This window comes from Apteryx rowi, unplaced genomic scaffold (assembly GCF_003343035.1).
Source record: "Apteryx rowi isolate R43461 unplaced genomic scaffold, aptRow1 scaffold_246, whole genome shotgun sequence".
In the NCBI taxonomy this organism is placed as follows: Eukaryota; Metazoa; Chordata; class Aves; order Apterygiformes; family Apterygidae; genus Apteryx; species Apteryx rowi.
Window position 1 is genome coordinate 498,078 of NW_020448819.1, and position 15,489 is coordinate 513,566.

Consider the following 15,489-nt stretch of genomic DNA (forward strand, 5'->3'; position numbering starts at 1 on the left):
TGTGGTCTGAATTATACCACATGTTGTTGATGGTAATGTGCGCTGGTGGCCTCGAACAAATTCAGCTGAGTCCTGGTGTTTTGAGTTTATTGGTTCTTGTGGCTTCTACAGGACTACTGGTCTTGAGCTTATCAGTTCTTGGGGGACTTTCACACACTACCTCAGCATGTACTTTTCTCTCTCTCTCGTTTGCTGTTTTCTGGTAGCTGTGTGTTCAGCTACACACGTAGGTATCTATAGAGCCCATTCATGCAAGGTTGCACAGAAGGGGCTTTTATCACAGAGGCACTTGCTTGTTTCTGAAATCACATAAGACGTTCTGGTAACTGAAAAGATCGGGTTTGTCTCTGAAAACTATAGCATGTCTTACACTGACAGAAACCCTGACAGTACTGGAAGTTGAGTGGCTGTACACTTTTTCAGGCAGACTGCAGTTGTTGGAGCATGCTGCTTCTATCGGGACAAAACCAGAAGACTTTTCTATGCACAAATATGAATACAGTCCACCTGAGAAGGAAATGTATTTTAAAATAAAGAAAATGCTTCAAGTGAAGAATAAATTTGGGAATTTCTTCCCAGAGGACTGAAGTGTTAGAAGTGTGAAAGTACAGGGTTAGCTAGTTAGCGCTACACAAAAACCAATTCCAATAAAAGTGCTCCATGAAGTAATCCTGAAGTGTGGTAGCTTATGCAAGTCTTCGCAGGGAGATCTAGTGCTCTGAATGCTCAGAGGCCAACATGTAAGCATCCTGACCAAGAGCCTACGGACTGCTTATGCGTAGTCCCTGTACCTATTATTCATAAGTTTCTGGATAGTAACTTTCTAATAGTCAGGATTGATGTACTGCTTTTATTTTCAAAGCATTCATACATAATATGCTCTATGGGAGCTTTTGGTCCAAGTCAAATAGTACAGCCATGCATCTAGACAAATGGTTGCTGATGTGACCTTGTGGTGGTCGGCCTTTGAAGAAATAATTGTTTGAGTGTAATTGCTTTAGGCACTGGCAAAGGATATCTGCTAAATTGAAGCTGTGTGCATGTTCCCTAGTTTTCTAGTCTGTGTAATGAAAGTTGAAGACCTCTAGCAAAGCTTGTGGAAAACGCTAGTGGAAATAGTAGTTTTGCCATTTTATTTTGTAAACCTATATGCCACGCAGCAGCTTCTTGTTGTTTCCTTTTCCGTCTCCAAATATCTCCATGATAAGATACACTAAAGCAAACCCCAAACAAAAGTCTTTGAGAGCTGCTGAATGCTGCTAATGTACGTTTGAGAAAGTGTCCAATATTACTAAATGAGCTTTGATGTTAAACACAGTTAAGTAGCTTAGAAGTCAGGGGTAAAATTGAATGCTAAGAATGAATATATTAACATCAAAGCACATGTAATGAAGACTGCTTCAAATTAACTTTTTTTTTTTAAAGTGTGAGGGAGAACTAAGTAAGATATCATGCATTTGCTGAGCAATGAATCTTTACAATGGTGAACTTGGTTTAAACAAATGTGAATTGGTTTGAATATCACTCTTTATATGCTTATAATTAAAAAACAAACAAACAAAAAAAACCTCAAACAGAACACTCCTCTCTTTTCAGAAACTTTTTCACTAAAAGGACAAAGGAACTCAAACCTGCTGTCCAAAGTGCTCCTGGTTGGAAGTTGTTTGGAAAAGTCCCACCCAGGGAAAATCTTCAGAAAGATTCCAAAATAATTCAGCAGGTGAGTAAACATCACGCAACTTCTAAAAGTGAATGCATAGATATTGCAATTCTCTGTTGCAGTGATCTCTAAGTCTCTTCTGTACAGCCATAGAGGGCTCTGGGAGGACTCGGGGCTTTGTCTGAAGAATAGTAGCTACTGAGAAAAGGGAGTTTGAACTGTATGATTATCTAGTACAATCTTCAGTACCTCCAGTGCTTATAAAAAGTTGATACTTGTTCAAAAAGTGTTTAAACTGTTTAGATCAAAAAGCTAGAACTTGTATTAATTTTCCATAAAATTTTGCCTTATTTTAACATGGTATGATATGATTTTTGGTGGTAAAATGATTGTGAAATGCTTTAGATTTCTATTATGAGATTTAGTTTGGAGTTGCTCCTGCCTGCTTTTGTGCAATAAAACCATATTTGTACTTCTCTGTACAATTTTTCTTCACAAAACATTTGTTCTGAAGCATTCTCTTATATTCTAGTCTTACAAAACCTTTGGGTTTTTCTGATGTTTGTTTTTTCTTTAGAGCTAACTCATCTTCCCAGAGTCCCTACTTTTTGGCCTGTAAGACTTGCTACCTGGGTAATTTGTGACAAATTGCTAAGAATTATGAAACGTAATCTCATTTCATTTAGACTTTTGGTCTGATTTCGGGTATTTTTGTTTGAAAATAGTTATGATACTGTAAGTTGAAATTACTTTTGGAGTTACTGGTGTATCACAGGAAAGTAATTCTGATTTCCTTCACCCAATACTAAGTTGTACTAATGTATCAATTCTGTATATTCATTCCTGTGGAATATGTCTTTAATTTGCCAAAATATCATTAACAAAGCTGCATAGCCTTTCAAGGTGAGTAACTGGTAATGTATCATTAACTTAATTTTAACATACAGTCCTGAAGTTGAAACACGTGTTGACATAAGAAATTTGCATGCCTCTTGTGCTGACGAAAACAGTGAGTCCTTGAGTCCCTTGGGAGTTGCTGTCTCTGTGTCTCCTTTCTTACAATTCCACATTAGCTGATGTATCTGGCAGGCACAAAAGGCTATGGATGAAGCTCTGTTCAGTCAGTCTTCTAGAAAGGGCTTTATGGCAAAGAGGGCCTTTTGGGAGCTACTAAAGTGAAAAAATGTTCCTTTTGATGGGCTTCCGTGTAATGGGACATATCATAAAGTGAAATGTTGTAGGAAAGTAAGAAAATAATTATGTGAGATTACAACAAGTGCTATTTACTCTGAAGTAAACTAGATGTTTTTTCAATACACTTTCAAATACAATTTTCCTTTATTTAAATGTTTTTGCTTTGGGGGGAGGGGGTGGGGGGGAGTGTTCTTAGTTTTCTTGCTGATGAATGCTGTTGGCTTTGTGCTGTGAAAACACTGTGCTAAGAATCCAGATGTCTCTTCCATCCTGAGAAATGGAGTGTATGCATAATGCTTACCAATTATTTGCTCCCTTTTTCTAGTAATGAAGGTGTTTGTTCCAGAGACAAATCATAATCTGCAAAAATAGTTTTTTCTTCTCCTGTTGTCTCTCAGTGACTATTTTTCTTTTAAAATATAGTGTTCTTTTTTTTTTTTAAACTAAGTGGCAGAAAAGAGAATATATTAAAACAACGTGTTGTCTTTAAATGTGATTGAATTCTTCCCAACCTCTAGTCACATCGCCTATGTTATACTGATTGTCAGATAAGGGTTGCTTTTGCATTTATATAATTTGAGTAATGTATGGGTTATAGTTGTTAACTTTAACTTGTAACTAAAAAGCATATATAGATATGCTATAAAGCATATATGACCACCTGCTTTAAGCTATTCTGTTATCAAAGGAGGATTCAGATTGACTGCATACTCTGAACAGAATCTGAGAATATTTGTTTTTTTTTTTTTCTCTCAAATTTGGAGAGGTGACCCAAACATCTCCAAATTTGTTTGGGGATGTTTTCTTGCATATGTTTTTAAAATTTACAATACAGTCCCTTGTGCATATGTCTTTTTAAAGAAAAGTGAATAGTTTCTTTTCTTGACAGTGTTCAAATTTGCTAATCTGGCAATGGATTAGAATGAATTAGGGCACGTTTCATTATTGAGGATGAGTGGAAAATTGTATCCCCACTTTAGAATGGCTGACCAAGTTCCCTAAGCTAGAATTGCTCACTGTGCAGGAGATTCAACTAAAGTGAATTTAGGCAAGATTGCAATTGTAAATCATTTCAGAAATTGATATGAGTATGATTAAGGCAGATAACTTCTATTCACAACCACTTCTGTGAATCTGACAGAATAAAATGTATCCAAATGAAATATCTCTACAAACTTCCACATTGGCCTGGTAAATCTGAAGTCAAGTGAGCAAAATGACCAAAACTGTGTGGCTTTTTTTCACTCATCTCTGGCCAGTGATGGCTACTGACTCATCACCCGCTTGTGTCAGATGAGGTTCTGAGTTTAAGGCTGTTCAGATAGAATGGGCTTAAGCTCCAGACAAGCCACCTCTGAAGGCACTGGCAGTAGTTTATCATAAGCAACAAATCTTGCCACTCCTGAACGGGTATGGCGTCTCCATAGTTGAACACGATGTTCTGTGACGTTGCTGATGCTAATGGCTGGTTTTGGGAGAGTGCACGTAAACTCCAGTATTGAGTCAGCATCATTCAGATAAAGGATGAGGCCTCGTAAGAAGCCCTTTTGCAGGAAAACTAAATCATGACAGGAGAAACTCAGTAATAATAAAAGAAGTCCCTTGGTTAAGGGTAATGTCCAAGTCAAAGCTTTTTGGCAATAATGCAAAGTTTAAAGGACTTCCCTATTAGTAGATTAACAAAAAATACATACCCTCCTATACGAATAGATTCATACAGTCAGAGAGATGGTAAAGTTTGCATTCCATGTTAAGATTAAGTTAATCAACCTAAAGTTTTGGGGTTTGCTGTGTGATATTTTGGAATCAGTATACTGTTACTACTTTAATACACATACTGCTCAGGCTTCTTGTAAAAGGACTTGCTTAAAGTTTTCCATGTGACATCCTCTCTGGGGAGAGGGCAGGTAAAACAGGGCCAGTTTGATCTGAATCTAAATATTTTAGTTTGGTTCAATTTACCTGAAATATCTCTTTTGAATAACTCGCCATTCATTTGCATCCAGCTATAGAGGCACAGAGTCCTCAGTTTTTCATGCTTTTTGTGTCATCCTCCTTTATGGATTAAGCTCACTAGCCTACCTCCTCCAGCTCATGCAGCATCACTTCTGCCAGCCAGAGTTGTATGGTAATAGTTTGTCGTAGGGGAGATAGTCCTGCTTGGCAGTCCAGTCTAAACCCCTTGAGCTAGTCTGTGGAAGATACTATAGAAGTGCAATATGGTACTGATTTTTGTGTTGCTTTCTTCAGACAAGCTAAAATTTCTTTTGTGGTAGGAAACTCTTATTTGCCCAAGACTGGGCAAGACTGTTTAAAACTGAATCCTGTGTTTAAAAAAACTTTTTTGAAGCATCAGAGTTCTTCCAGCTTTTGAAAATTTTAAACTTGAATATTTTGGTCAGTGCTGCTATTTGGTAAGTGATGTGCCTCTTTAAGTATTGTGAGTCTTAAATTTCTGTATTTTCATCCTTGCTCTTGCAGTCTCTTTTGTTATCTCTCTGTTCTAGTGAGGATGACATAGTAAATCGATTTCATTTAAATGAAAATAAATATTTGTGGCTCTCAGTCAGCTGTTCTATCAACTAGACAGTGTTGTACTTGCCTCTACAAAGAAGTCGGGTATTTAATTTGAGATACTGCTTCAGATATTTCTTAGACAATGACACTAGCAGGTCCTGCCTTCAGAGAATGTCTAATGAATATTACCTTACACTATTTCTTTGCAAGCTTCTAAGCATATAAGGAGGAAGACAAAACTCTTTTTGTCCTAAAGCAACCTGCGGGGATTGCCCATGTAGAAGATGGTGGTCTGCTTTGCAGCTGTGCTGCTGTTGGTGTGCTTTGGGCGAGATGCTCTAGCACAAACTGGGTCAGAGGCTGCAAGTCCTTGGCAGCTGCATCTCCCAGCTCGCAGCTGCTGGCGCGCTCGGCTCTCGCTGGATTTAGAGCTGCCCAAGCAGGATGTGATTGAGGCCAAGTCTTTTGCTGGACATCTCCCTCCTCTGGGCTTCCTTCCTTCACTGCTTTTTAAAAAGGGAAAATAGCAACTCCTTAGGATTTCAAATGTCAAATGCACTTGATGGTTTTAGGAAGTGCCTTTTTTCCATGAACTGCAACTAATAAAGCTGGTTGTTATAAGTAGTATGGTTTCATTAATGCTGTCTGGTAAATTCAGCAGCCTAAGCAGTTTTATGTGCAGAAAGCTGAAACTGATTTGTAGGATCATGTGTAATATTTTGGTATGTATTGATTAAAGTGCAAGATCTGTTTTAAGACGGAAACTCCATTTCATCTTTGTGCTTAAACAAAAGAGGTTTTAAAGACTGGATATTCAGACTCATTTTGATCACAGATTAGGTTCAGCTCTTGCTTTTATTAAAGCAGATTTGAATCTTTTTATTAGCTTTTTTAAAACACATTTTTTTCTAAAATAAGCCTGAATTAAAGTGAACTTGGTAAATATCTCACTTCTGTCTTGCAACGCATATTTCCACGTTTTTGAGTTTACTGTTTTCATTGAGTACTGTCAGTGGGAGCTGACAATATTTAAATATGAAAAGCTATTCCCCCCCCCACCCCATTCTTAAATATAAGAATGGGGAGGAAGCTTGCAATGATTTTGAATTTCTTATTCAGAAGTGGAATAAAAACCATTTTTTCAAAAAGCTTTCACCTTGTCTACAGAATGGAAGGTATTAGCCAGTTAAATACTAACTGTGGGTTAGATGACTGGGTCACTGTCCTCAACTAGCATCTGAAAACATTCTGTTGGGACATTTATGAAATCTTGAAAAAGATTCTGTACCTGAGGGCTAATGAATTCTCAAAGTGTTTTTGCTTGCACACTTTCCTATGTCACTATCTTTGGTCTGAAATCTAATGGCGAAATGACATTCACTGAATCAGCAGAACTCCCATGGTCTCCCAGGGACAGGAGTTGTCTGAGGTTTCTCTTTGGAGGAACAGATGCATTTTGAATCAGTTTTCATACAACTCAGGCCTTTCAACTTGCAGTATTAACTCTTCTCTCAAATCTTTGTGGTTTCAGTTCAGCTGTGTACAAAGCTCTTCCTTAAGGCTTAGAAAGTGTGTATGACCTGATTGTCAGCAAGTGTGAGCACTGAATATCTTTGAAAGAGAGATGGGTAAATACAATACTGGCAGCTTTTTCATGAAAGAATGGCTCTCAAGCAGATTCTTATCTAGACAGAGGTCACATTGGCTCCTCTTATGCAGTGCTACTGCAAAGAGAAGAAGAGACATGAATTCTGCCGGTATAGCACCTATGGGTGGGAACACATTGGTAACAAATTCCTTTGAAATCAGGACAGACAAATATGGGTATTAGGTCTTGTAAGGGACATGTAACTTTTGAATAACAGCTTGTCTACTAGTAGCCTTGAGAGGGCTGTGATACTTTTATTTTTGCAGATGTGGTAGCTATCAGATCCTCTAGAAATTTCTGCAGTCTTTCCTGCGGCAGCTGGAATCTGCAGTCATGTAGCTAGTCAATAAAAGGTTATGCTACAGGTGGAATGAAAGTGTTATGTTTTTAACTATTTCAAAGACATTTCCCAGCATTACAGGCTTTTGCAATAATTATCTTGTCTCTAAAATGGTAATGAAGCTGGTAGGACCTCAGTGGGAAAAATGCCTCTTCCTTTGTCTGCATAAAGGACCTAAAATATGGGGGGGTGATAGCAAAATCAGTATTCAAGCAGGTTTTATCAATTCCAAAAGAATTAGATTTAGCAAAAAGATTGCCTTCCAGGTGGTAAAAATGCTGCCTTTCATGTACTCTGTGTGTTTCCCCCCTTCACCCCCCCCCAATTTTTTTTCCCCTAACTATAAGGTTGTGTTGATGCTAAATCTGAAGATGGAGCTTATCAGCTTCCTCAGGCTGTACTTCAGTACAAAAGAGAAAATAGTATAGTAAGGGAGAAGGAATTTAAAATGCTTTTTCAGTCTTGGGAATGTATGGTACAAGAAGCTTGCAGATGTGTTCAGAAATATCATGGCAATCATAATTAAGGGCTTACTTTCTCTTCCTTCTTCCTTGTGGTGTTATATAATGCTTAAAATCTTAAGTGTTAAAAATCTCTAATCTAATTTAAAAGCTCTAGTGTAATATTTAAAATGGCTCTTTCTTTGCCATCCTTCTTAAGCTTGACTTTTGCACTAGAAAATCAGGTTCTATCTAGAGTGGAAGGCTGCTAAGCCGTGGTTGTACGGGGCATGCGGTAGTAGGGCTTGCTTTTGCCTGATCCCCTTGCTCAGATGCGGTGGGATGAATTTCAGATTGCTGTTCAGAATCTTATAGCTGTCATTTTGAAGTGACTATTTCAAAGCCTTACAAATATCTCTTAGTTCTTACCAGCTCACCAGTGAGACTGAAGTGTGATATACTTGTGAGCTTTTGATTTAGAAATACCAATTATAACAGGGGGAGGCGAGGTAGAACTTAAAGACCCACTCTGAGTGCTATTTAATACAGATTTCTATTCTCTCATGTTAAAAAACAAACAAACAAAAAAACTTAACTTTCAGACAGAACTTCCACATTAACTTTAGTGTTTGCTTTCCTGCCAAATATTATCCAATTTCAGGCCTGGTGTGTGTGTGTGTGTTTGGTCCCCCACCCCCCTTCACCACAGTGTAAATAGTCTATTTAAAAGTACTATTTTCAACTTTAAAGCTAACTAGTTTTTAGGTGATGATATAGTTGGGAGTGAAATGCATTCTACAACAAGTTGAATGAAAGCAAGACGTTCATGATTCATTTTCAGAGCAAACTGGACTTCTGGAACATCTGTGTATAGACAATGTTTTGTTCTTCTCTTTGACAATTTATCTGCCAAAGTAGGGTGAGTGAAAAGTGTAACTGCTTTGGGTGGTGTGGGCTAGAAAAAGACATTTCGGTGACTATAATCTGCCATTCACTTGACAAAGGTGCTATGATTGAGGAGGAAAAAGTCTACCATTGGGCACAGGTGTTGATTGTAGAAAAGAATATAAAATTTCAATTAAAATGGAGAAATAATCCAATAGCAACTTATGCGTAGATTCCAGAAGTATGAAGTCTCTATGATTTTTTTTGGTGTATTTTGAGGGCTGGAGGAGGAGGAACAGCCACATATTTCAATCATCAAGTATAAATATTCTGCGTGTAAATTTAAATTTTGGCTTGCATGTTGCTATGTTTTAATGGTCTTTTTCTTCACTTATTCACTAAGGCTTTGCTTCTGTTTTTCTCATTAGGATGACAGTTCTGGCAGTCTTGCGTCAATATCTGCTCTCAGTCTATTAAACACAGGGGTATGGAATTTAATATTTTTTTTCTAGTTGCATTCAATGCCATGCATGGGACTGTATAGCACTCATTAAAAATAGAACATCACATTTTCACAGTAGCATGAATATTTTATGGCACTAACCATCAACTCATTAGATATCATTAGTTTAAAAAAGAAAAAACCTCACACATGAATCTCACTAACAACTTGAAAAGTGATAGAGTATTATTGTTGTTTATTAATATTGCTTGTTCTTGAATAGCAGGAGATAAAAAGTAAATTCCTGTCAAGTTCTAGTGTTACACATGTTCGCTGTGCCTCCTTGCTTAATGATAAAAGTTGTTAATGATTTAATTCATAATATTTTTGAACACCTTGTGTTGGCCTGGAAAATTGATATTCTAGAATCTTTTCTTCCCTATTACTAAGTCACACAAGCTATTAATGGTGGTGCTTCAGAGTTCCAGATGCTTTTAATCACTCTTTCAAAGTATGAATTTGGAAACCTAGTAAAGTGTAACTATTGAAGCTTTCTTGTTATATGCGGTTATACCTCCCTTATGCTGTAACTGGTACGCTTCTGAAACGGGTCTAGTGCGCCTGCTCGTTGCTCTGAAAATTCTTTACGTAACCCCGCACCCTTTGCTAAGCAGGAGTAGTGCAACTTTGCTTTTTAGTCTTATATATAGCCTTATATATATATATATACACTGTTACTCTGGTTTCATGAAAGAAAGCAATATAACCTAGTTGGCACGTGATGCCTGTTGTTCACATTACATAGTCTGGTCACTCTTATCTCTTCCATACTGGGTCAAGAAGCCTATGGCTTCCTGCTTTTTGTAAGCAGCAAGAGATGAAACTTGGCACTCCTTGTGAGAAACCCAACCGAAGGGAAAAACAAAATCAGCACCCAAAGGTGGCTGATGTTATTTTGAAAGCTGGGAGATGGACCTAGAAACCTGCTCAATGTCTGTTTGGGATTTGATACATAGGACTTGTTCTCGCCTGCTGTGCCAAAGCTCAGTGTTTTCCCCTTCCTCTTCGGTATAGGTTGAGTTTGCTGTGGTGTCTGTCCTGGTAGCCTCTGGCATCTTAGTTCTGAGGAAACGTGTAGTTTCTGACCCCCAGAATTTTTCAGTAAAGTCTATTCTTGCTATAAGCACCTTTTGCTTTAATCACCTTGTAACCAGTGCTAGTTCAGCAATTTTAACAAGATTTAACTCTTGGGATTTTTTTTTTTGGGGGGGGGGGGGGCGTGTGGCAGGAGTCCGTAGGCATTAGCAGAAATTCTTTTGGGGACATTACATAAATTGAGTCACTTAAACAGTGCCATAGGAAGGTGCCCTCCTGGAGAGTCTACTAACGCTTCCGTTCTTGGGCGCTTTGACTGTTCTTGAACTGAAGGGAAATGATCTTTGTCGTGATAGTTCTAGTTAGCTGCGCAGCACTGTCAGAATAATCATATGGATGTTTTTAGAGGCCCATGTGCTCTGCAGAGACGTGTGTATAGGTAGAGGGGAGAGGTTTTAAAAACTTCGGCAGGATAGGTGCCAATCCCTACTGCTTCCTCCACAGAACTTGCAACTGAGGGCATAAACTTGTTTCAGTGTCAGGATTTTGGGGGGAGAGAACAGTGTTAAACTGTAATACACAGGATCAGTGCTTTGTTTAACTGGATTATTAATGTGGCTTGATATCTACTTTAAATAGAGACAACACTTAAAATAGAATAAAAGTTATTTCATGGTGCTGCCTATCACTGTCAGTTTTCCTCTAGCATGCTTAAAACATAATTAGATCTGCAGTATTTAATCGGTACAATTGGTACTTGTCAGTCTCTTGGGAGTTTGTCTGTAATCCAAGGATTCTTGTCACTCATTTCTAGGAGCTCAGCTTTTGTTGTTTGGTCCTAGCTAGATCAAAACTTACCCCAGCAAGGTGCATGTTAATTTTGTAGTATTTATTATTAGTGTTGTCAAATTTACTGCTTTTCTTTTAAAGCTGTATGTTTTTTGGCACTGAAGATGAAAGTTTGTCTCCTAAAATTGAATCATTATATCCACATCCAGTGAAGTACTTTACCTGACTAGTGTGCCCTACTTCACTTGGGGTCAGCTAGGGCTTGTGGAATGCCCTAATGCAGCTGTTTCTCCTTTACACAAGTTAGTTGCACAGGCTGCTCAGGTGCTGGAAGAAGTAGCTGTGGGCAGTCATGCATCCGTTGCACAGTGCAGTCCGGGACCGCTTAGAGATCCCTAAATTAGCTGAGAAAGGGCTAGCTGGCGTACCTGGTGCTTCTGAGGCAGGATGAAAAACTTCAGCTTTGGATGTTTTCTGTAGCTATTTCTGTTAGCTATCAAAAGGTGCATGCACAAAGGAACTGTGCAGGTCTACCTTGTTTTAATGAGAGAGGAAAAAAAAAAATCTGCTTCCTTTAAAGCAATAAATAAGGGAGACAATTTGGGATATCTTTATCTTAAGCCCAAAGGTAGTTCATGAAGGAAAGGCTTTTTTTCCTCTACCCCAAGCATTTACCTGTCTGTAGATTAATACTCTTATCTGTATTTTTATAGGAATAAAAAGTAAAATACGCATCTTTCTACATATCAGTTACAGATGCCAGTTTCCAAAGTGGTCTTACAAATACTGCTACTGTGTTTTTCAGGAAAAATGTGCTTTTTGTCTGTTTACAGGTTTGTTATTGGCAGTAGGTAAAAGAATCCAGTACCGTTCTTGAATAAAATTACTATTCTTGCTTTCTGTTAAAACTGAGATTTGGTTCTTACCTAGTCTGGTTTTGTGAAATATTCAGTAACTTTTATTAAATTCTAAGTATGGTTCAATAAAAAATTAAATACCTTTTTTAAGAACAAATTTCCCTAAACTACTGAAACCATGCGTGTGACACTTCCAAAATTGTTTGTTTGTTTTTTACTTAAACATTTATTTTATTAAGGTAACATTATACATGATCTACCAATATCAGTTTTTGTGGTATCACTTCTAGACTTTTTGAAAGTGATTTAAAAAAAAATCTTATATGGGTGTATGAGTAAACTTGGATATCCATTACAAACCTTGAATGTAGAATAAATTAAAGATTCCCCTTTTGAAGTACAGTGCTACTATGTTAAGTCACACCCATTTTCTATTCTTTTTGGAGAGAGCAGTTTTACTTGCTCTTGTTGAATAGATGCCTTTATTTTTTAAACTCCTTTCATGAAGGATATCCTGATTTTTTTTTTTTTCTTTAGTGTCTGGGAATGGAGCTGTATTGTAGTACAAGCCTGTATTATCTTGTGTTAAACTAAGTTAGTTAATGCTAAAAGTAATAAAACCTCTGATCTTGTGTGTCTGTGGTGAGAGGTTCACAGTAAAACTGGTAATCAACACTTAAATGAAGATTCAAGTTCTGTACAGTAAGAGTAGTCCCCATAATTCCTAACTTTATTTAATGATACTCAGAACAGCAGAGTGTGCATCACTGGGAAATTTTCTGTGACCTCTTGACTCTGAATGTGAGAAAATGATCTCTGTCCAAGCATGAGTAATTACAGATAAAAGCTATTGGCTTAAGCTGAGTTTAGTTTCTTACCTGTAGTTGGGTGAGCGGTGGGCCTTCCCCTGCTTGTAGGAGGACTGACTTTCGAAACGTAACTCACCAGAACAGATGAGTCAAAAATCAGCTATTTTCAACAGGTCTTGCAGAGGCTGCAATCGTAGCTGTCGGCTGTTCTGTCTGCTGGGATGTGCCCCGCAACTTCGGTTCTTGTCAAGCGCTTTAAATTGTATCTTCTAAGGAAGAGTATTACCTCACGTCTTGTGAAATGAAATTCTGTGTCAGCTCAAGCTTTCATCCAGTGTTGAGAATCTTTGATTCTACATCAAACGTAAGGTTACTGGACTCCTTGAGCGTAGTAACACAAAATGTGTGAGGAAAGGCACCAGAACGTAATGGATATTTTAGTTGCCCAAATTAGTGTGTTCCCTGCATGCTTGATTGGTTTCTTGGATCTAATCTTCAAATAAGTTCTAGAACACAGGCTTCTTGGGCAAGAATCATCTCCTATAGGAAAGTTGTGATACTCTTAATATATTTCATCTTGGGGAAATATGCAGCCATGACAGTGTTTGAGCTTGAAGCTATTTTGATCTCTGCTTTGACTCTTTCCAGTATTGCTCGTAGGCTTCACTCTCCCTGTGTGTGTGCTTTATTTTTTTTTCTTGGGGGAGGGGAGACTGTTTGTAAAGTGTGCTTATTTCCAAAAACACAGTTCGTTCATTCACAGTTCAGTAACGAGCTCAGCCTTTCATAGAAATCCCTGTGAAGAACTCTTTTCCTCAGTGCTTTGGAAGTAGTATATTAGTTCTTAGCATACATGATAGCCAGAGGCATTAGCACCATTCAGATGTGTTGCTTGTAGAAAAAAAGCGAGAGTGACTTCAGTTCTAACATCTGTCTTTCAGTGCTTTTTAGTTAACTTGCATGCAAATAGTAGGCATGTTGAAAAGGTTGGGGGCCATCCGCGCTTTCTCATCTCTGACCACTGAATGTGGTTGATTTGTGACTTCTGTTGCAAAGTGCTGAAAAAGTGTAAAGTCACTCAACTTCTACCAGGGGTTGGAGAGATGGCGTTGCTACTGTGCTCTGATATTGTCAGCCTGTTTTCAGTACTGGAGCTAAATGCTGATCTTGGGGAACTATCGCAGGACACTTTCCTAGCTGAGATTACACTAGGGTAGACTGAGGAATGAAGCGTGGAGGAGGTACATGTGTCTCTAAGGTTTTAGGTGAGATGAAATAATTTTAGGCTTTTAAATGTATATATTCATTCATACAATGGATTTAAGGTTTTCTGATTTTTATGCTGCTGTAAATTACAAAAAACCTCTATCAATTCCATATGCCTGGCTGTTAAGATCCTTGTTTGAATGTGTTAAATGATACTGGATGCGTATTGTTTTCAATCAAAAGATAAGTTGGACAAATTATCATTCAGGAGAGGAATATGTCCTAGGCGGTTTGTGTTGCCTATTGTTCTTGGCCAGAGACTTAATAAATACAACTTAGTTCTAAATATTTCTAAGAACAGTTGACTAATAACTCTTGAGTCGTTGTGTTTATGAAGAATTAGGTTTCTTGTGTAACTGTATGCATAAATGTTGATAGCACGTGCTGCCACTGCTCTTACCCGTTTTCTTTACAAGGTGCATGCTTGGGCTTTTCCTGCAGATAGGAAAGCAACAACGCTTCTCTTTTAGTCCATGTAGGCTGATTGCTATGGGTTTGTGCCTCTCTTTCCATGGCACTAACAAAATGAGGAGTTTGGTATAGTGCCACAGGGCAGAGGATGATGCAGAAGTCAAAGGGTGGATAGCTGGAAGGATGGCCAAACCCTTGGGGGAGAAAAAGATTTCAAAAGATTTTTTGAGATTTTTCTGGGAATGACCTGGTAAGGTCCTGAGCAACTTGACCCTGCTTGAGCAGGGTGTTAGGACAGGACAGTCTCCAGAGGTGCCTTCCAGCCTCAATGGTTATCTGGTATCTGTCTCTTAAGATGAAATCAACATGACTTAATCAAGTGGGGTTTTTTTGTTTTGTTTTCTTTTTTGGATCACTTCATGGATTACACACAATATGGGAGAACAGAAATTTTGTAGGAGATTATTAAAAGTGGTAGGGAAAGAAGCTGTTGAGCAGAAAACTTTAAGCCACATTAGTGTTGGGCAGAGACTTTGTCCCTACTCTGGAAATCTGAGGCTGCGCTGTTGCCTTTGTAAGAGTTGTTATCCCATTTAACTTTATGGATTTCAACTTGTGTACTCAGCTTTATTAAGGTATATAATAACTTCAGAATTGTCAGTTATGTTTCCATAATGCTATCAAATAACCCCAAATATGTAATGCCCTTTGTTTTTTTTTTTTTTCCTGGGAGAACTAATGTGTATGAGAAGCTGTTTATTAGGTGTAGATTCATTTGGGAGCAGTTTCTAGAGAAGACTGTTAGATTTGTTCAGGGAGATAATATGACCGAATTAGTTGGTAATTGATCACTTCTTGGTTTTGGTGTCTTGACCAACATGAGATATTTTGGTTAATATGAGATGGAATTTGGTTTACAATTAATAAGCAGCAGATGTACAAGAATAAGCTGTCCTTAATTAAAATAAAAAAAATTTAAAAGTTAGAGCCTGTTTGGCTGTGCTTAAGAATAAGAACAGAGGTGTTGGAACATTGAAAGTACATTACTAAAATACCTTGAATTTGCTCTCTTAAAGATGATTTTTCAACTCTTAAGATGCTGTGTTTGAATTCTAGCATGTGAAAGAATTGCAGAA

The 15,489-nt window shown here is 37.9% G+C and overlaps 1 protein-coding gene across 2 annotated transcripts in view; it reads left to right on the forward strand.

Annotated features, from left to right (window-relative positions):
• Positions 1 to 15,489, forward strand: part of TBC1D12 (TBC1 domain family member 12) — a 51,152-nt gene that overhangs the window by 16,808 nt on the left and 18,855 nt on the right. Inside the window, exons 2-3 of one of the 2 annotated variants that reach the window (XM_026066692.1) lie at positions 1,597 to 1,720; positions 9,113 to 9,169. In XM_026066692.1, coding sequence (XP_025922477.1) covers positions 1,597 to 1,720; positions 9,113 to 9,169 — 181 coding nt within the window. The remainder of the gene's footprint in view (positions 1 to 1,596; positions 1,721 to 9,112; positions 9,170 to 15,489) is intronic. The other variant, XM_026066693.1, reaches the window with a different exon arrangement.